Source organism: Salvelinus alpinus, chromosome 13 (assembly GCF_045679555.1).
Source record: "Salvelinus alpinus chromosome 13, SLU_Salpinus.1, whole genome shotgun sequence".
Taxonomy (NCBI): domain Eukaryota; kingdom Metazoa; phylum Chordata; class Actinopteri; order Salmoniformes; family Salmonidae; genus Salvelinus; species Salvelinus alpinus.
Window position 1 is genome coordinate 21,528,365 of NC_092098.1, and position 22,647 is coordinate 21,551,011.

At 40.8% G+C, this 22,647-nt stretch overlaps 2 protein-coding genes across 9 annotated transcripts in view; both read left to right on the forward strand.

Moving 5' to 3' along the window:
* LOC139537345 (phospholipase D2-like) overlaps positions 1-18,714 on the forward strand; it is a 40,581-nt gene extending 21,867 nt beyond the window's left edge. For both annotated transcript variants that reach the window (XM_071338559.1, XM_071338558.1), the window contains exons 18-24: positions 492-580; positions 839-952; positions 9,069-9,115; positions 10,719-10,853; positions 14,112-14,265; positions 14,936-15,053; positions 15,210-18,714. In XM_071338559.1, coding sequence (XP_071194660.1) covers positions 492-580; positions 839-952; positions 9,069-9,115; positions 10,719-10,853; positions 14,112-14,265; positions 14,936-15,053; positions 15,210-15,434 — 882 coding nt within the window. In that variant the 3' untranslated portion in view covers positions 15,435-18,714. The remainder of the gene's footprint in view (positions 1-491; positions 581-838; positions 953-9,068; positions 9,116-10,718; positions 10,854-14,111; positions 14,266-14,935; positions 15,054-15,209) is intronic.
* Positions 18,715-18,810: 96 nt separating this feature from the next.
* The window catches only part of mink1 (misshapen-like kinase 1), a 58,106-nt gene continuing 54,269 nt past the window's right edge, over positions 18,811-22,647 (forward strand). For 3 of the 7 annotated variants that reach the window (XM_071338550.1, XM_071338551.1, XM_071338552.1), the window contains exon 1: positions 18,822-19,920. In XM_071338550.1, the coding sequence (XP_071194651.1) occupies positions 19,864-19,920 (57 nt within the window). In that variant the 5' untranslated portion in view covers positions 18,822-19,863. Of the gene's footprint in view, positions 19,921-20,282; positions 20,513-22,647 lie in introns of those variants that run through there. The other 4 variants (XM_071338553.1, XM_071338556.1, XM_071338555.1 and 1 more) reach the window with 3 other exon arrangements.

Consider the following 22,647-nt stretch of genomic DNA (forward strand, 5'->3'; position numbering starts at 1 on the left):
ACAGTCTTGTGACTGTGTCTCTGTACTGAAGTCAACAGCTCAAGGTTGAGATAATGACCGCCCTCATGTGCCTCCACAGTCCACATGATCCTAGTGCTATCAAGTCCAATTGAATGCATAGATTTTCAAATGAGATGAATAGTTCAATGAGGTGTTTGTTTTTAAATATGCATTGTTTCCATATCTCTTTTAACTGGAAATGGTTGTTTATTAATGGGACACAAGGGTTAGAAAGATGTATTTTCTCCCAACCTTGCTTTATTTCCCGATCCCTGCCTATTCCTGTCTCTCTAACATTGTCATGTGGGTTTTATTTGCTGTTCTATGTGAGCAGCTTGAAGTCTGAATGCTTTAACAGCAATGTCCCTTCCTGGTCACAAGTCCAGCTCCCTACCCATCACACCCCACAGCATCAAACAGAGACCAGAGCCATATATGCACGGCTCTGACAGAGATTCCATCTGTCGCTCTCTCTACCTCTCTGCTCTCAGAACCAGTTCTTCATCAGCTGTGCTGACGGGAAGAACGTGCACAATGGCATTGGTGACGCGATCGTGAAGAGGATCCTACGTGCACACAGGTGTGGTTCTACCACCATGTCTGTCTGAGTTTAACCTGTCAACACACAGCTTGGCTTACTGTATAACATGATATTACTGGACTGGTTTATACATGTTTTATACATGTTTGTCTGTTGATTAGCTGTTTCGATAAGTAAAGTTAAATTATCATGATTCAATATTGTTTATGTTACAAATACATTGTTGCCAATAGTTTCTTTCTATATAACTCTCTCTCCTCTGCTACCCCATTCCATAACTCTCTTGCTGTTCCTCAGTGAGCAGAAGAAATACAGGGTGTTTGTGGTGGTGCCCCTGCTGCCTGGGTTTGAAGGAGACATCCGTGAGGGAGGTGGGAATGCCATCCAAGCTATACTACACTTCACTTACAGGTCAGAACCCTCCCTTATGGGCCTTCATGCACGCTCACACACACGTTCACACACACATACACACACACACTGTACCCAGCAAACTGGGAACATTTCCAGAACATTAGCTAAGATTCCCATTAAGTTATAGTTAGGGTTTTATCTAACATTAGGATGGTAACATTCCCCCCCCCAAAAATGTCATGAAATATCCTTGGAATGTTCTAACATTTACTAAAATATTGTGCACAACATCTGTAACAGCCACCACAGAACAGTCCCCTAAAAGTTATCATTAGGTTTCCAGGTAATGTAATAACACAATGTACCAGTCATGTTTTCCAAGCAAACAAAATTGGTTCTGTGACATTCGTTAGGTTGCGGCAAATGTTCTCATTAGACAAAAACTGTCCAGTTGTGCTGAAGATTATACACTGAGTGTACAAAACATTATGAACACCTGCTCTTTCCATGGCATAGCCTGGCCAGGTGAAAGCTATGATTCCTTATTGATGTCATTTGTTAAATCCACTTCAATCAGTGTAATTGAATGGGAGGAGACAGATTAAAGAAGAATGTTTGAGCCTTGAGACAAATGAGACATGGATTGTGTATGTGTGCCATTCAGAGGGTGAATAGGTAAAACAACAGATTTTAAGTGCCTTTTGAAAGGGATATGGTAGTAGATGCCAGGCGCACCGGTTTGTGTCAAGAACTGCAATGCTGCTCGGTTTTTCGTTTTTCACACTCAACAGTTTTCCATGTGTATCAAGGGTGGGGGGGAGAGGGGTGCAACTCAATAATAGGAAGGTGTTCTTAATGTTTTGTACACTCAGTGTACAATATTTGTATAAAACATTCACCTGATGTTGCAACAACGTTCCCAGAACACATTTTGTCTGTTCTTTTATTAGGTTGTGGGAACAGTCTGGTGGGGACATCCCAAAATATATGTTCCCAAAACACAAACAACTGCCCAGTTGTGCGGATGATTGTACAATGTTTATTTTAGGGTGCACAGGACATTCCCTTAATGTTTACAGAACACCTGGTCTAAGTTCTTTGAAGGTTCCCAGAATATTTAATTAAGTTATGGTAGTTGTCTGGGATGTTGCAAGAATATTCTTTTGATATTCACAAAGGTTGCACAGAACATTCTCACAATGTTCCAAAATGTCCAAGTCAGTTTTTATGACGTTCATAGCTTATTGTTTTAAGGTTTAACATAATATTCCATTGTTCACACAATATACATTTACCTCTTGGAGGTCCGCAGGACATTTCAAGAACATTTATAAAATTGTATATTTAAGTTTGACCTAATATTACCACAACATGCAAATGTGTAGCTCCTTAAAGCAGATTTGAATACATCCCCATTATGTTTATCTCCAGATTTTATGGCAATTCGCTTTTGAGGACTGTATTGTAGGCAATGGCGTGTATTCATGGATGCCAAGGCAAGCCAGGCTTCCCCCCAAAATGTACCAATATATTTTTTTTAATAATTTATTTTTTCTCTCTGTGTGTTTCATAATTTTTCTTCAATTTGCAAGAGGCTGAATGTATCTCACTAGAAAGCATCCAAGCGAGCGAAACGGCGCCCCTCTGTCTCTCTCTGATGCTGTCTGATCCAAACGAGTATGACATTGTTACCACCCAAAGCATTGAAGGCAAGGGAAGCCAGTGAGTATCTGGCTTCCTTTTGACAAAAAAAGTGAATGGTCCTGGCGTACCAAAAAAAAGTGTCAAGGGAAGCCAGCTTGGATTTGGCGTCACTGAGCATACGTCGTTGATAGAAAAACTTGAATTGTTGAATCTTGTTGTGTTGTTGTCCTCCGGTGGCTAGCTAGCCAGCTAGATAAAATTGTCCCTTTCCTAAATTAGCCATGGATGGAGATAGGGATTTGGACGTGTAGTTTTACTTAATTCTCCGTATTGACCAATGATTATAACTGCAATTTTGATCCAACCATTAATTCATACATTGTTGTGCCCCTGGCCTGAGAGGATAGTAGTTCAATTTGTAGCTCGATGTAGATGGCTAATGTTGACTAGCTAACATTGACCATGAATGGAAGTTAGGCTAGCAAGCAAGCATTTTTGCCAGTGTTAGGTTCTAAATAAACACAGTAAAAACTCATGGACGATTAGTAAAGCTCAAACCAAGTTTATTCACCCACCGTGTCATACAGCTGCATGAGACAAAGACAATCAAACAAGCACTAATATTTAACCCTTCCTCCTAAGCTGAATCTCCACCTTACACCTCTGAACAGCCAATACACATCTGTTGCTAGACAGAACTTTGATATCTGTTCTTCCTCACCTCATCTGACCTGACCTCGGCCCCAAATTCCTCACTCCTCCCCATAGGATCCCTGATGTCTAACAATAACATATTCTGACAGAATGTATACGTTCTTCATTCCCCTCTCTCCCTCAGTGACATGAATAAGGATATTTCATATATTCAAGTTTAGAAGTCAGAACCCTTCACCAGATAGCCTAGGACAACAAAAACTAAAAGCGTGTACTATATGACAGAGTGATAGACCGTTTCTTCAACATAAGAGTGGAAGCCATCATCCATTTGCGTTTCTCTACAAGTAGGGTGTCAACATGTTTTTGTACTTGCACAAACTCGCACGCACACAGAAATCAGAGCCATGGACAAGCCACATCATATTTAGCTTACGTTGATTGGACTAAATTGTTTTTATGGTTTCTTTTTAGTTGTCACTGTATTAGACTAAGCAGAGGTGATTTGATGATGTTGAAATGGTGCTGGAATAGTGGAGGCAGCTCCTGTTTTCTTTGCGACTTGCGGTATCTCTGTGGTTCTAAATCAATAGTTGTTTAGTGGTCCGAAAATGTCGGAAACATTAACTTGCTTGACCATGCTGTAGGTCATCTAACTGTCTGTTACTGTACATGCAATATGCTTTGGGGACAGAGGTTGCTATCGTTTTTGTGTTGAAACAAAGGTGTGGTTGAATTCTGCTACAGTGTCTTCTTATTGTCTCGACCTTTAGATCACGGTCGGAAGACATATGAATTAACAGGTTATAGAGCAAACAACGCAATTATCACAACACATACCGTGGCAAGAAAAGGTATGTGAACCCTTTGGAAATACCTGGAGTTCTACATAAATTGGTAATAAAATTTGATCTGATCTTCATCTAGGTCACAACAATAGACAAACAGTCTGCTTAAACTAATAACACAAACAATTATACGTTTTCATGTCTTTATTGAACACACCGTGTAAACATTCACAGTGCAGAGTGGAAAAGTATGTGAACCCTTGGATTTAATAACTGGTTGACCCTTCTTTTGGCAGCAATAACCTCAACCAAATGTTTTCTGTAGTTGCGGATCAGACCTGCACAACGGTCAGAAGGAATTTTGGACCATTCCTCTTCACAAAACTGTTTCAGTTCAGCATTCTTGGGATGTCTAGTGTGAACTGCTCTCTTGAGGTCATGCCACATCTCAATCGGGTTGAGGTCAGGACTCTGACTGGGCCACTCCAGAAGGAGTATTTTCTTCTGTTGAAGCCATTCTGTTGTTGATTTACTTCTGTGTTTTGTGTTGTTGTCCAGTTGCATCACCCAACTTTTGTTGAGCTTCTTAACCTCATTGAGCATTCTGCGCTGTGCTCTTGTAGTCATCTTTGCAGGATGGCCACTCCTAGAGAGAGTAGCAACAGTGCTGAACTTTCTCTGTTTATAGACAATGTGTCTTACCATGGACTGATGAGCATCAAGACTTTTAGAGATACTTTTGTAACCCTTTCCAGCTTTATGCAAGTCAACAATTCTTAATCTTAGGTCTTCTGAGATTTATTTTGTTTGAGGCATGGTTCACATCAGGCAATGCTTCTTGTGAAACGCAAACTCAAATTTTGTGAGTTTTTTATTGGGCAAGGCGGATCTAAATAGCATCTCATTGATTGGACTCCAGGTTAGTTGACTCCTGACTCCAATTAGCTTTTGGAGAAGTCATTAGCCTAGGGGTTCACATACTTTTTCCAACCTACACTGTGAAGGTTTAAATGACTCCCGACCGACCGGTCACGTTGTACAGCGCCTAAGTGGCGCATGGTCTAAGACACTGCATAGCAGTGCAAGCTGTGTTGCTACAGAGTCTGGTTCAATACCCGTGCCGGCCTCAGCTGGGAGACCCATGAGATGACTGTATTTCCCGCTCATTTTACATTATTTGAAAATGAAATCATCTCCAAAGTTTTATTTTTTAATCAAAGCTATTATTAATATTATTATTATTATTAATTAGGAATTATATAAAAGCCCCTTGGATATTCTCACAGATATATTATTAACCCTGTTATTAGCAGGAAAATATATATTGGTCATGGCTCCCGAGTGGCGCACAATGGGATTGCCTTGCTGTTCTCCAGCTGTATCCACTGAAAGCGCACGAGGTTCAAGGCACGAGGGCACGGGATGGGCCGCAGATCCACGCACAGAAGACGGACCTAGCCCATGGGGAAGGGAGGAGGAGGAAGGGAGATGGGGGGGGTGGACCCCCGCCCCACCACACTGGGTAGCACAGAGCAACACTCTAATAATGGCGCTGACTAGGGAAACGTTCCCGCTGTTCTTAGTGCCAGTCTGCACGTTCAAGCTAAAACAATGTAACTAATAATGCCATCATTATGCTTTCGTTAAAAAAATAATTATAAAAATACTCTTTCAAAATGCAAATGTTTATTTAGTTATGGATCCATAACAAATTACTATGGGACTAAATATCACTGAATTACATAAATATCCTTCAATCCTCTATATGTAATTATTGGCGGAGAGTCACGTCATATTTATTTTTCGATATACTGTAGGCGTACCGTTAGCGACATGTGTTGAGTAATGTGCTGTTAAAAGTGGTGTAGGTCTTATTTATTTAAAGAGCATATTGAAGTTAGAAGCAATAGGATTTGAAGCAATAGCCTACAACTATTTTAGCACCGTTTTGCGTTGCAGTGAGAAAAGCATGGGGACTGGTCTTGATAAATCAATTAGATTTTTTATTTTGGCTGAATTTCCATTTTGGTCTTGGTTAGACTACAATTAGGGTGTAGAAATGTTATGCTCTTAGTGTAACCTTTTATTTAACTAGGCAAGTCAGTTAAGAACAAATTCTTGTTTACAAGGACAGCCTACTCCTTCCTCCTTATTCCCCTTATTTGTGGCACTAAACAGTATATGCCTCCATACATGTTTTCAATTAGTACCGGGGGACCTTCAGCCGAGTCGTGTGAGGCATGTGGGCGTCCTAAAGCAAAACAACCGACATGTACACTACCGTTGAAAAGTTTGGGGTCACTTAGAAATGTCCTTGTTTTTGACAGAAAAGCACATTTTTTTGTCAATTTAAAATAACATCAAATTGATCAGAAATACAGTGTAGATATTGTTAATGTTGTAAATTACTATTGTAGCTGGAAACGACTCCGGGATGCTGGCCTTCTAGGCAGAGTTCCTCTGTCCAGTGTCTGTGTTCTTTTGCCCATCTTAGTCTTTTCTTTTTATTGGCCAGTCTGAGATATGGCTTTTTCTTTGCAACTCTGCCTAGAAGGCCAGAATCCTGGAGTCGCCTCTTCACTGTTGACGTTGAGACTGGTGTTTTGCGGGTACTATTTCATGAAGCTGCCAGTTGAGGACTTGCGAGGCGTCTGTTTCTCAAACTAGACACTCTAATGTACTTGTCCTCTTGCTCAGTTGTGCACAGGGCCTCCCACTCCTCTTTCTATTCTGGTTAGGGCCAGTTTGCGCTGTTCTGTGAAGGGAGTAGGACACAGCGTTGTACGAGATCTTCAGTTTCTTGGCAATTTCTTGCATGGAATAGCCTTCATTTCTCAGAACAAGAATAGACTGATGAGTTTCAGAAGAAAGTTATTTGTTTCTAGCCATTTTGAGCCTGTAATCGAACCCACAAATGCTGATGCTCCAGTTCCTTAACTAGTCTAAAGAAGGCCAGTTTTATTGCTTCTTTTATCAGAACAGTTTTCAGCTGTGCTAACATAATTGCAAAAGGGTTTTCTAATGATCAATTAGCCTTTTAAAATGATCAACTTGGATTAGCTAACACAACGTGCCATTGGAACACAGGAGTGATGGTTGCTGATAATGGGCCTTTGTACGCCTATGTAGATATTCCATTGAAAATCTGCCATTTCCAGCTACAATAGTCATTTACAACATTAACAATGTCTACACTGTATTTCTGATCAATTTTATGTTATTTTAATGGACAAAAAATGTGCTTTTCTTTAAAAAACAAGGACATTTCTAAGTGACCCCAAACTTTTGAACGGTAGTGTACGTGTTCGTCAGAGTCTCATCTGTCCATAGAGGGGTCATAACCACTACAGAAGATTTTGTGAGAAGACCAACTTTCGGGATGTCTCATGGTCTGACAAACACCACTCTAGCTCTGTCACCTTTCACCGCAGAAGTGTGACATAGGCGGATGCGGTGGATTGAGATGCATCCAATGCAAAAAACAGATATCTCTAGTTTAAACTGATGGGGATTTTATGGTGATTTTTTTATTATGCTAATTACATTTCCTTGGGGGCATGGACATCGACCTTACGGGGTTATTCAATTAGAGATCGCGCACCAGCTTTTGTTAATAAAGAGACACAGACCTCTCCCTTGAGTTTTACCCCAAGCTGCTGTTCTGTCCTGCCGATGCATAGAAAAAACAGCTAAAGGTATATTATCCATGTCCTTGTGGATATGAAGATTGTCAACATATGAAGAGTGGTTGTGTTTGTTTGATTAAATGCTGTTCAAATGCCCCATGAATGAAATAATGTCCAGACTGTCAACATATAAAGTGTAAAAAATATGGTTGCGTTTGTATGATTTTAAATGCTGTTCAAATGTCCTATGAATAAAAATATAATCCCATGTGTCGCTCTATCACCTACAGTACAGCTCTCAAATGCAAATTGCCATTTAAATCTGGAGAGAAACATAATGGGGATATATTCCAATTGGCTTTCTTATGCTTTAAGGAGGTACAGAATGTTGAGAATGTTGTTGTAATAGTAGGTAAAACTTAAATATAACATTTTCTAAATGTTCTTGAAATGTCCTGCGGACCTCCAAGAGGTAAATGTATTCGTGAACATCAATGGACTATTATTTTAAACTTTAAACAAATACGATATGAACGTCATAAAAACATACGTTTTGGGAAATTGTGCAACATTGTGGGAATGTTCTGTGCAACCTATATGAAAATTACAAGAATATTCTTGCAACATCCCAGACAACTACCATAACTTAATTAAATGTTCTGGGAAACTAAAGACCTTAGACCAGGTGTTGTTCTTTCAACATTTTTACAATATTCTAGGATTTTCCTGTGCAACCCAATTTAAACATTGTATGAATGTCATCACAACTGAGCATTTTTTGTGTTTTAGGAATGTATCTCTTGTAATGTACCCACACTGATCCCACAACCTAATTAAATGTTCTGGGAACCGTTTAAAGAACCCAGAACGGCTGTTCTGTCAACATTCTTGCAACAACAAAGGAATGTTTTGTGTACTCTGATATAAACATTTTCTGAATGTCAGCACAACTGGACAGTTTTAGGTTCCCAAAATGCTATCTCGTGTCATATAACCACAATGTTCCCACAACCTAAATAAATATTTTGGGAACCTTTTAAAGAACAGATTAAATGTGTGCTAGGAACGTTCTTGGAACATCAGGTGAATATTTTTGTACCCTAAAAGAAACATTGTAGAATCAGCCACACAGCTGGAAAGTTTTTGTGTTTTGGTAACATATATTTTGTGATGTCCCCACAATGTTTTCACCAGACTGTAAATGTGTTCTAAGAACGTTCTTGCAACATCAGGCAAACGTTTTATACACATTCTATAGTCATCAATTTTGTGTTATGAGAACATTGCAGAGACCTAACTAATGTTCTGGGAACTTTCACAGAACCAATTTTGTTTTACTGCATAGACACTAAGACATAATCACTTATGTCATACTGTATGATGTTAAAACATACATTTTGTAGTGATTTGTTTTTTAGACAACTGAGATTGTTGTTGATTTGTAATATGTATTTGTCACAGGACCATGTGCCGTGGAGAGTACTCCATACTGATGAGATTGAGAGAACGTGAGTTTTCTTTCCAATTCAACCTAATATCTGTCATCTCTGATAACATTTCTGCTTGTCTTTTTCTCTTATGTTTGGCTTATCCTCCCGCTAACTGAAGACTCATAGTAGGTACACTACATGGCCAAAAGTATGTGGACACCTGCTCGTCGAACATCTCATTCCAAAATCATGGGCATTAATATGGAGTTGGTCCCCCCTTTGCTGCTATAACAGCCTCCACTCTTCTGGGAAGGCTTTCCACTAGATGTTGGAACATTGCTGTGTGGACTTGCTTCCATTCAGCTACAAGAGCATTAGTGAGGTCGGTCACTGATGTTGTGCTCGCAGTCGGCGTTCCAATTCATCCCAAAGGTGTTCGATGGGGTTGAAGTCTGTGCAGGCCAGTCAAGTTCTTCCACACCGATCTCGACAAACCATTTCTAAATGGACAGCATTGTCATGCTGAAACAGGAAAGGGTCTTCCCCAAACTGTTGCCAAAAAGTTGGAAGCACAGAATCGTCTAGATCAGGGGTGGGCAACTCCAGTCCTCGGGGGCCTGATTGGTGTCACACTTTTTCTCCATCCCTAGGAAACACAGCTGATTTAATGAAATTGCATTTTAACCTGAAGATCATGATTAAGTGATTATTGGAGTCAGGTGTGTTAGCTGGGGCAAAACTGTGATACCGAGGACTGGAATTGCACACCTCTGGTCTAGATTTTTCATTATTCCTCCTACACCAAACTTTACAGTTGGCACTATGCATTCGGGCAGGTAGCGTTCTCCTGGCATCCGCCAAACCCAGATTCATCCATCGGACTGCCATATGGTGCATTGTGATTCATCACTCCAGAGAACGCGTTTCCACTCCTCCAGAGTCCAATGGTGGCGAGCTTTACACCACTCCAGCCGACGCTTGGCATTGTGCATGATGATCTTAGGCTTGTTTGCGGCAGCTTGGCCATGGAAACCCATTTCATGAAATTCCCGACGAACAGTTTTTGTGCTGACGTTGCTTCCAGAGGCAGTTTGGAACTTGGCGGTGAGTGTTGTAACCGAATGCAGACGATTTTTACGCGCTTCAGCACTCTGCAGTTCCACTCTGTGACCTTGTGTGGCCTACCACTTCGCGGCTGTTGCTCCTAGACATTTCCATTGCACAATAACAGCACTTACAGTTGACCGGGGCAGCTCTAGCAGGGCAGAAATTTGACGAACTGACTTGTTGAAAATTCTATGACGGTGCAACATTGAAAGTCACTGAGCTCTTCAGTATGGGCCATTCTACTGCCAATGTTTGTCTATGGAGATTGCATGGCTGTGTGCTCGATTTTTATACACCTGTCAGCAACGGGTGTGGCTGAAATAGCGGATTCCACTCATTTTGAAGGGGTGATCACATACTTTTTGTGTATCTGGCTTTACTATCTATACTATCTATACTAACTATAGTATAGTTCTCCATTCTCCTCATACTTAATCAGTCCATCCTCTTTTCCGATAATGCCATGTGTCTTCTCATGTTTAAATTGCGCTCCCGTTTCCTTAGCGTTCATTTTTTCATTGGCTTCAGCTCTATGCCAGTGTGCCAACCAACCAGTGTGTCCCCCTCCCCCCAGTTGAGAACCAGTGGAGCAAGTACATCACCCTGTGTGGCCTGCGCAAGCACTCCCAGATCTCCCAGTCCCTGGTCACAGAGCTCATCTACGTACACAGCAAGACCCTCATAGCTGATGACCGCCGCTACATCATCGGTGAGTCACCATCATCACAGCCATACTTGATACAGATTCAGAGATGGGATGGGACATAATTGTGTCTGGAATGGCACCTTATTCCTTATATAATGCAGTCATTTTGCTCTTGACAAAAGTAGTGTACTAAATAGGGGTTAGGGTGCCATTTCCAATGATGTCTGTGATTACTGTCTCTGCATAATAATCACAAGATGAAAAAACATGCTGCTATATATACATCCATCCTGGACTTAAGGGGAGGGTGAGGGAGGGGAACTTAAAAGGCACCACCCTCATTAAAGATTAATGCGATCTTTAATAATATCGTTATACAATATGTTATGGTTTGTAGTAGGATGTTTATACACATGCACTCCTCACTGTGTAATGTCCCTCCCTTTTGGTACCACCCACTGAAACTCTTCATCTGGCATCCCACTGCTAAGCTAAGCTTCCCCTAAAGTAAATTGAATTAAATTGCCAAAATAATATAGCCTAATTAGCCTACTCCTATCTATACAGAAATAAATACAATCATTCAAAAAAGGCTAGTACACCAGAAAGGATGATTTTGGAGGATCGGAGAATCATTAGCTCCTTAAAAATAAAAAGCTGTGGATTGTTTTAAATCGCATAGCCTGTCGGAAGGGCCTGCAATTTGGGCAGCGCGTTTGGAAAATACCAAATAGATGATTGTTGAGTTGCGAATGTCAGTGAACGAGAAGCCCAGCCAGGCATATCGCAATATTTCAAATTACAATCGCGGGAAAACATCATTTGGAAAACAAATGGCTATTCCTGTAAAGGAACTTAACAAATTCACAACTTAATTGAGCGAACATTAGCCTATCTTATTGGCAGCAGCGTAGCATCGGCCATATCCCCGGTGAGTGCGCATATTCACTGTTTTTATCATTGGGTCAGTGACACTTTGTTTTTGGACAGTATTTGTGTCTCCCCTTTTTGTTGGCCTATTAGAACGTTGCAGACAACATCATTTTTAATGATCTATTTGTCAGTTAGCAGAGTATTGTTATTGTATTTTAAAAGATTATACTAATGTCTCCAGTCAAATAAAGTATAGTAGAATTGCATGAAATTCGTTTATAAAAGGCCACATTTTTTTCTGTGAAAAGAAAGGGTAAGAAATGTATCTATTATAAACTGGGTGGTTTGAGCCCTGAATGCTGATTTGGCTGACAGCCGTGGTATATCAGACCGTATACCACGGGTATGACAAAACATTTTATTTTTATTGCTCTAATTACATTGGTAACCAGTGTATAATAGCAATAAGGCATCTTGGGCGTTATAGGGCCAATATACCACGGCTAAGGTCTGTACCCAGGCACTCGGTTTTGCGTTGTGCCTAAGAACATCCCTTAACCATGGTATATTAGCCATATACTACACCTCCTCGGGCCTTATTACTTAAATATACCCTAGTCTAGGCCTATTCCACCACACGCTGCTTTGAACAGTCTTTTTGTGAACAGTGTTTGAGTTATATTATTAGGCTAAATTATGACTATCCTATCTACTCATCACATTAGGAATAGTAGGCTATCTTACATAAGTCTGCAAATGTGATTATGCATGGAATGCTTTATTATAAAGGTGCATTTTTATGGTGAAAATTAGCTTCCCCAAACTTGAGACTCGTACCGTCTATGAACTGGCACAACCACGTCATTTCAACGTGGACATTTGTTGATATTAGGTGGAGTTGTTGATCAATGCGATTTCAACCTTTTATTAACCCACTCAAAAAGACAACCAGAAGTTTGTTTAATTCCCAATGTCCCTTTGTCACTATATGCTTTCAACCATCTAAAAGCACTACCAAATACCAATGGAAAAACAATGTCTGATTTTTGGATAAGTTAAAAACATATAAATGTGTTATTACTGCACTTTCAACCATTTAAAAGCACAACAAAGTTAAAATTGAAAATCAGTGTCATATATTTTGTATTTATACAATAACTTTATGTATTATCACTGTGCTTCATCTAATAGCACAACCAAATGACCTGGATTGCAGTTGAAGTTACATTAAAAGTACATAGTGGAAGTGATCAGTGCTGTTTGAGATTCTGTTTAGATTATAGCAATTGTTTCTGGAAGCTGTGCTGAATCATTTCCCCCCATGTGAGCCAGTCCCCTAGCCATTCGAATTTCAGCCAATGAGCTTCAGCCCCTCACCATTTGAGTGACAGCTATCATAATGCTCACACACAGCAGAGAGAGAAAGAGAGAGAGAGAGAGCAATTATGTGGTGCACATATCTGCACAAATGTGATGAAGTACGCAATTTCCAAAGACCACTTTTGGCTCGTGAGTGCTACTTTCAGAACTACTGGCTAAAAAGTATACAAAAGTACCGGAGCATCTCTTTAAAGAATAGGAGTAGATAAAATAAAATCAAACTTTAAATGCACTTTAAATAATGTTTGAGTCGATATAGTCCTATCCTTTAACATTTGCTCTGTTAAACCTACCCTTTGGAATGAATTTAATAACAACAGTGAATCTATTTAGTTATTAAGAGATCTCTCAATAATCATTCTCGCGATAGCACATTGGTAGTAGTCTGTGACAAATCAAAGTTAAGAAGGGCTGGGCTTTGTTAAAATCCTGGATGGGAGACCAAACAGATAGCTATAGATAATCAACTTTCCAGTAGGAGGTGCTGCACAGCCTATAGTTTTCTTCTGATAGTGGATATAATGTTGAAGATCTGACGTTGTTTCAAAGGTACAAACTAAACATATTTTATACAATGTTTGTCTATGTTGAAAATTGGTTACCATGATGACATAATCCTGTGGTTGAAATTTCACCCTCAAAACAACAGTTTACTTTGATTACTTTTTTCAAATCTAATGTATTTTCCAAGTAGATTTCATGTCACAATACGTTGAAAAATTACATTAAAACAAAGTTTATTCATCCACTTTGTGCCAAGTGGGATGGTTCCATACAATGATATGATTATAATTACACTGGGACTGGGTAGGGTAATTATGGTGCTCCTCTCAGCTAGATAAGAGTCCTTGAGACACAGGAAAAGGGTTTTGTAAACAGCGTTTTTTGTTAACCTTCTATCTTCCCCAACTTGGTATTAAGAAAGTTTGCTGCTAACAACTCACATGCTTAGAATAAAGTAAGTCGCTGCAGAATCTATGGCCATCATCACTGATATAAGTACTGTCACTACACTCTCCTCTTTGCTCTCTCTCTCTTTCCTCCACTCTCTGTGCTCCCCCCACCCAGGCTCGGCCAATATCAATGACCGCAGTATGCTGGGCAGCCGGGACAGTGAGCTGGCTTTGCTGGTAGAGGATGAGGAAAGGGTCCCCTCCATGATGGGGGGAGAGGAGTACCAGGCCGGACCCCTCACTTTGGCACTGCGCAAAGAGTGTTTCAGGTCAGGACTATGGAAAATATGACAGTAGGGTCCATACACTTCTGCACTCTGTGATTTTACATTCAATTAGTTCACTGATAGAGAGGTTCACTGAGTTTGAGGGGTATATAAATGATATAGCTGGGGTGAACCTGGATGTGTTTGGACTTGAAAGGGTTATCTCCTCTGCAGAAGTGAATCACTTCAAAGGAGCTGAACAACTCCCACAGTCATTCTTATGTTAGTGAGGGAGGGGGTAACCAAGGTCCCTACACTGACATACTAATAACGCTGACTCCACTGCTAGTGGATGGATCTATTGATTAGTAATTGTTGGCATTTGTGATGCACTAAAACTGTCCCTTGGAGTCCTAGACAGAATATGCATACACTTCACAGAGCTTGCCTGAAGCCTATTATGCCAGCAGAGCTATTCGTTTTGGCTCGAATCAGCAGCTACCAAGTATATCCTCTAGTTTCCAAGGGAACCATCAGATGACAATCGTGCGCAAGCGTGGTCTTCATTCTCTGTATGAAGGAATTCAGTTTTTTTATTTCTTTTTAAATATGAATTTGTGTACAAACCTTCACTCAGCTACTGTATTACGAACTGTCACTCTATCAACAGTTTGAATGTGCAGTTAACTTAGCTGCTTGGCAGTAACTGACCCTATGTGCATGTGCTTCCCAGGGTGCTTTTAGGAGCTGATTCTGACCCCAAGATCGATATTGATGACCCGATCAGTGACCCTTTTTTCTTGTTGGGATGGAATGCGGCGGCAAAACTGAATGCTAAGATTTATGACAAGGTATAAATGTAAATTAATACGACTAAACACTATGTTTGGATCTCTTTTTCATGTGCATCGTTATTAGTCTCTCTTTCCCTTTAACCTCCCTCCCTGTCCTCTCTGCTGCTCACCTTTCCCCTTGACTGTTACTTTCCTTCCCTTTACCTGGAACAGGTCTTCCGCTGCCTCCCCTGCAACTCTGTCCATAGCATGAGGGAGCTGAAGGAGCATTCAGGCACAGAGCGCCTGTGTGACACAGACCCCCAACAGGCTAAAGAGGAGCTGGCGGCCGTCAGGGGGCTACTTGTCCACTTCCCCCTCAACTTCCTGTCAGAGGAGAGTCTGCTCCCCCCACTGGGCAGCAAGGAGGGCATGGCTCCTACGGGACTCTGGACATAAGAGTACCAGGCTACCAGCCACAAGAGCCAGGATGACACTGAAATATCCCAGTACAGCAGGGGAGAGATTTATAGATTTTATCACCTTTGCCAGATACCACTCCATTATTAATAAAAAGATTGGAACAAATGTATTCTAAACTGACCTAGCTAAAAAACACTAACTGATGTGTCTACGAAGAATGCAATTAGATGCAAGATTTTTACATAGCTGTTGATACAGAGTGGATTTTAACTCTGTTAAAACAGTCAAACATTTCAAAACAAACCAGATGATAATGTATCCCAGGGTTCCCCAATTGGTGGCCCACAGGTAATTTTATTTGGGCCCCCCATGTTTTCTGAGCAAATAAATAAATAAAATATATTTTTGGGGGACACACAAAAGACTGTAAAAACACCAGCAAATCAGCTCCAAGCGATTTTAATTTTGGAAATCTGTTCCAAGGTATTCCCACGCATAATGGAGAGATATCCACAGTGTAAAAAACATTAGGAACACCTGCTCTTTCCATGACAGACTGACCAGGTGAAAGCTATGATCCCTTATTGATGTCACCTGTTAAATACACTTCAATTAGTGTAGATGAAGGGGAGGAGACAGGTTAATGGAGGATTTTTAAGCCTTGAGACAATTGAGACATAGATTGTGTGTGTGTGTGTGTGTGTGTGTGTGTGTGTGTACCATTCCGAGGGTGAATGGGCAACTGCCTTTGAACGGGGTATGATAGGGGCCAGGCGCACCGGTTTGAGTGTGTCAAGAACAGCAACGCTGCTGGTTTTTTGATGCTCAACAGTTTCCTGTGTGTATCAAGAATGGCCCACCACCCAAAGGTCATCCAGCCAACTTGACACAACTGGGAAGCATTGGAGACAACATGGCCCAGCATCCCTGTGGAACACTTTCGACACCTTGTAGAGTCCATGCCCTGATGAATTTAGGCTTTTCTGAGGGGCAAAAGGGGGTGCAACTCAATATTGGGAATGTGTTCCTAATGTTTTGTGCATTCAGTGTATGTGATTGTATACAAATGTAGGCAAGGTTTAAAATGATTATGTCTAATGTTTTATCTGTTTGGGCATCTTGTGGTCAATTTGCTGTCTACAAATTATTTTTAATTATGTTCCAAGTGACTTTGAGACATGGCTATTTGAAGGATTACCACTGTTTTAATGTCACATGTACATTTTTATAATGTTGGATCATTGCCACACTCAACTGACCAAATTTGTTTGTTAATGTAATACTGAACCTGAGTATTTCCTTTTTTAAAGGTCTTAGGTACGAGTTTGCCAATATAGAACATAACAGGAACAGAATGCCACTGTATGAGAGGCAGGAGGAGGAATGGAGATCAGAAGTCAAGAGTCTCAGATGATTTAGGAACATTGCGTACATTTATTGTTGCAAGGTTGTGGGTGGATAGCTCCTCTCTGTCTCTCTCAGCCTCTCCCTCTTTCTCTCTCTGCCTCTCGCTTCCACTCTCCATGCAGTGCCAGCAAATCTGTCAGAACATTTGTGGTTGTTATGGTGACGGTTATAAAGAGCTGACTAGATTGTGGCTGAAAGAGGAAAGGACAGATGAGCGATAGACTGAATCAGACAGAGGTATATGAAAAAATGGAAGACGAGGTGGCCTAGCAAATTCTGTAAAAGGAGGGTCATTGGATTTGCAAGATAGGCAATGACAAAAGAGGAAGACAAAGGACCATATGAGGGGCACAGGGCGAATAGAGAGGAATGAGAAAAAGATATTCAGGGGGTGCTCCTGGCGTGCTTTAATTGTTGCGTCTTTTTGCCGTTACCATGGCAACCAAGTGAATTATTGTTACTAACTTACCCTGTTGTCAGTGGTCCAGAACATTCCACTACATTTTGAAAAAGGGGAGCAAAGAAAAAAATGTTTTTGTAAAGCACAGTTTCTAATCTTGGATGGGATGAGTAATTTTTTGACAGTTTTGATCAAGGAAAAGGTGACTAACTGAAATAGTAACATTTATTTAGTGATACTGCTTCTACCACCACCACTACTACAGGTGCTTTTAGCAACTCGGGTGTGTTTACATACACTAGCGTTGCTTTCAATTGTATTGGGTTGCACAAAAACAATTGGTGGGAAGCCAGAAGTTAAATACAATTCCATTTCAACTTAGTGTGGATATATGTAGGATAGTTGGTAATTATTTCAGGGGGAAATTGAGACAAAATATCTAAAGTATTGTATTATTAAACAGACTTTCCAAATGTGGGTCTGTTGTAGACCCACTTCCTCTCTGCTTACATCATGTCAAAAGAAAAGTCCACCACGAATTATTCATTTTTTTGTCCACATATGGAGCATGTGCAGGACTTTTTATTTTGACATGAGGTAAGCAAAGAGGAAGTGGGTTTACAACAGACCCACATTTGGAAAGTCTGTTTAATAATACGATACTTTAGATATTTTGTCTCAAATCCCCCCTCTCATAATGACCAACTGTCCTGCCCACCGGCACTGTAAGTTGAAAGGGAATTGTATTTAACTTCTGAATTCCCACTACTGTTTCTGTTAATTATATTCACCATACTACTTTGAATGTTGAAAGAAGGGGAGTTGTAGCTCTTTAACATTTGAATAACATTTATATGACTTTAGTATTTTCTACTTATTTTTAAACCATGTAGGACTAACTTTCACTGTATTTTAACATTTTAATGTGCATTAAATGTATGTATGCCTGCAACCTGGACTCAGGGGTAGATGTAACATAGTAATCGAAAATCTGGGATGCTCAAATTAGTATATTTTACATTTGGTGTGGAATGCATTAATTTGTGGATGTCCATTTCATATGTTACAAATGTTAAATACATATATGTTACGAATTCCAATTTGTTGTGGCTAACGTTAGCTAGGTGGCACCCACCCATCCACCCTCCTTTCATATTTGCTTTATTAAGTTACATGTCTTATGTAACCATACTAAACATAACATATCCCATAGGGCTGCGCAGAATTGGTCCCAGCGTCGTCCGGGTTTGGCCGTCATTGTAAATAAGAATTTGTTCTTAACTGACTTGCCTAATTAAATAAATGTTGAATTAAATATACTAGTTAAACGAGTGTCTCGTTTACTTTGTTACGTCTAGCTCCCGAGACCAGCCTGATCACTTATCACTTAATTATTAGAATAACTAGGCTATAGTCGATAGGCTTTTCTTTTTCAAAATTGTCATCTGTACGAATGTAGCTATCTTTTAACATTTAATTTAAAAAAAATAAGTTGTAATGTGAACAGTATTAGTTAATTTGCCTCTGGTTTTTGAGTCTCATGTCAATCCATGTGTGATTGTCCCAGTCAGACAGGTAAACACTAGGCTAGCCTACAGGCCAAGGCAGCTGCAGTAGTATGTATATGTTTACTGATCATCTCTCAGGTAATTTGTCCACGATGCAGTACCGTAGCACTCTTCGGAGTAGGGAGTGGGAAGAGAAAAAAAAAGTAGAGAGGGTGTTGTGTGTGTATAGATGCACACTTGCTGTAAAGGGACGTCATAGCCGATCACACAGACGAACAGGGCTAACGTTACCAAAACATGGCGATGAAATAGTTTATGGACTATATATCGGGAAATTACTTGGATGGTATCAACTATACTCTTAACTAAAGTATATATTTAGAAGTACGAACCAGCTCAAATTCGTACAATTGGATCCCTACAGAAACTGATTTTTTTCACCGTCGGTACAGGCAGTGCAAGGCGCGATCTGTGTCAACGCGAAAGGAGTGAAAGTTTGTGTTCAGATATCGAATGTCGGACATTCGACGTAGCTAGCTGGTTACATATGATATACTGACCGCGCCATTTGCTTGCTACGTCATTTGTGGAACATTAAGTCTCTGCAGGACGCGAATTACGGCCAGCTAGAATGCAAGCTTATTCAAAATAAATCTTAATTTTTTGATTTGTGCGTGGGTAGCTAGCTAGATAACGTTAACAGCTCTGCTGCAGACCACCTTCGTATTATTGCGCTGTTATTATTTAGCCAACAGCTAACTACCTAGCCAGGTAACTTAGCTAGCTACTTATTCTAACTTTTGTTTAATCTCACAAACATAATTGTATCGTGTAGTTAAACATTCAAAGTATATGTAGACGACCACTTCGTTCGAATTGTCATGCAACATATACGTATTAATATTGCCAAAATGAACGCATAGAGTGCAGCACAATATTGGGTCTCTAACGCAATGGGACTAGCTTGCTAGCTAACTGCATTTCGCCTTGCCGTTTTTGCGTCTGGTTGTTTATGTTAGCAAGTCGAGTCTCATAAGGTTCCCCCATATCTGTCTGAGCGGGACCTGACAGTGCAGGACACAGCTAAATTAAACATTGGGCCACCTGGATTTTCTACCGGCTGCTACTTTTTTTTACTAATTTTGCCAGTATGTCCGAAAACGCCCCCACACGAAGCTTGGATGACATCGACCTCGCAGCTTTGAGGGTAAGTACAGCGCGTGCCAAAGCTTCATTGATGATTGTGTCATTTTTGGAAACTTGCAACGACTAGTTTTCAGTTTTGACGAGCTTCCATCTAGCAAACGTTCTATTTAGGTTAAATGGCCAGTTGTGTGTAAAACGTGTTTTAGATTTGACTGACGATAATCTTATTAGCAAGCAAGCAGTATTAGTATTTGCTGAGGGAGAGGCTGTACAGACACGCCTAGCGCCTAAATTTATGACGTTTGTCGCGCAGCGAGAGTCGAGTGGAGACGTACTGGTTCAGTCAGTCGTCCAAAACTGTCCACGCCAAACTTGGTGTAAAACCACGCCCACGAGAAACCTAGCAACATTTAAAGCCGCGCTGATTGGTCAGAGTTCGGTTGTTCACTGTGACGAAGTAAAGGCGCGCGAGAGACGGAGGAAGTAGAGACAGAATCCCCACCAAAACATTTCCAGCCTTACCTTGCTTTTCCCGAATTTGTATATGAAGTTGCATTGAACTATGTAGATTTTTTTTGTGTGAGTGATTGCAGCCAGTCTGACTGACCAGATGGATAGCATCAACATCACGGATAGTTGCGTTGTTTTTGGAGGTATGTAAGCTGTGCAGACTTTTATTTAATGTTTGTTATTTGAATGCTCGGCAGACAAGTGTTATCAATCAATCAAATGTATTTATAAAGCCCTTTTCACACCAGCCAATGTCACAAAGTGCTATACAGAAACCCAGCCTAAAACAGCAAGCAATGCAGATGTAGAATCACAGTGGCTAGGAAAAACTCCCTAGAATGCAGGAACCTAGGAAGAAACCTAGAGAGGAACCACGCTCTGAGGGGTGGCCAGTCCTCTTCTGGCTGTGCCAGGTTGAGATTATAACAGTACATGGCCAAGATGTTCAAACGTTCATAGATGACCAGCAGGGTCAAATAATAATAATCACAGTGGTTGTAGAGGGTGCAACAGGTCAGCACCTCAGGAGTAAATGTCAGTTGGCTTTTCATAGCCGAGCATTCAGAGTTTGAGACAGCAGGTGCAGTAGAGAGAGAGAGTAGAAAAAAGCAGGTCCGGGACAAGGTAGCATGTTCGGGACAAGGTAGCATGTCCTGTGAACAGGTCAGGGTTCCATAGCCGCAAGCAGAACAGTTTAAACTGGAGCAGCAGCATGTCCAGGTGGACTGGGGACAGCAAGGTGCCATCAGACCAGGTAGTCCTGGGGCATGGTCCTAGGGCTCAGGTCCTCCGGGAGGGGAAGGAGAGAGAGAATTAGAGGCAGCATATTTAAATTCACTAAGGACACCAGATAAGACAGGAGAATTACACCAGACATAAGACTGACCCTAGCCCCCGACACAAACTATTGCAGCGTAGATACTGGCGGCTGAGACAGGAGGGGTCGGGAGACACTGTGGCCCCGTCCGACGATACCCCTGGATACCCCCTTTCCGTTCACCTTCTCACCTCTGTGCCAGACTACACTCAATCATAGGACCTACTGAAGAGTTGAGTCTTAAATAAAGACTTAAAGGTCGAGACCGAGTCTGTCTCTCACATGGATGCTGTCTAGTAGTGTGCGTTGTCTAGCATTAGCTTAGTGTGGTTATGTAAGTGTTAAAGAAAGGACTATTGAGAGACTTAGCTTATTAACATTTGTGCTAGTTGGCAACAAAAAGAGATGCTGCATAGCTAGCTCTAGCTGAATGGGTAAAGCAAGCTCCATTTATTCACAATTACTGACAATCATGTAATGTTAGCTACTTTATCTACAGAGTCACTTGCTTTTCGTTTAGCTGATTTCAAACAAGGCCAGGAAACTGCGTGTCTCCCACAATTCGTGGTATGGCAGGCACGAAACAAACTCAACTCCCCTTTGCGTTTCTTCCTCTCAGGCACGTTTACTTCCTCACAGGGAACTTAAGAACTATGACCAATCAGCGTGGCTTTGAATGTTGCTAGGTTACCCGTGGGTGTGATTTTGCACCAAGTTTGACAAGGATAAAAAGGATTTGGCTGACTCAATTAAGTCCTGGTCAATTGTTTGGTCAATAGGCTGTTGGTCGACCAAGATTTCTTTAGTCGAGCAGTAGCAACATTTAAAAATATATAATATCGTGTACAAGACCCCTGTCTGATTCGCACTGAGTGGACTGATCCATTGTGGAGGCCTTGGGGATGGCACAGTCAATCAGTCTAAGACGTGCTACTGAAATTGTATATGGTTATATTTCATAAGAACAATGGTGCAACGCTAATAAAAAAAATCATTTTATAACAATTGCGTGTTCTGCCTCATTGGATAGCGGTCGCTCTCCACTAGAGGTCGACCGATTATTGAAGGACCAAAAAAAGCAGATGCGCATATATATATATATATATATATATATACACTGCTCAAAAAAATAAAGGGAACACTTAAACAACACAATGTAACTCCAAGTCAATCACACTTCTGTGAAATTAAACTGTCCACTTAGGAAGCAACACTGATTGACAATAAATTTCACATGCTGTTGTGCAAATGGAATAGACAAAAAGTGGAAATTATAGGCAATTAGCAAGACACCCCCAATAAAGGAGTGGTTCTGCAGGTGGTGACCACAGACGACTTCTCAGTTCCTATGCTTCCTGGCTGATGTTTTGGTCACTTTTGAATGCTGGCGGTGCTTTCACTCTAGTGGTAGCATGAGACGGAGTCTACAACCCACACAAGTGGCTCAGGTAGTGCAGCTCA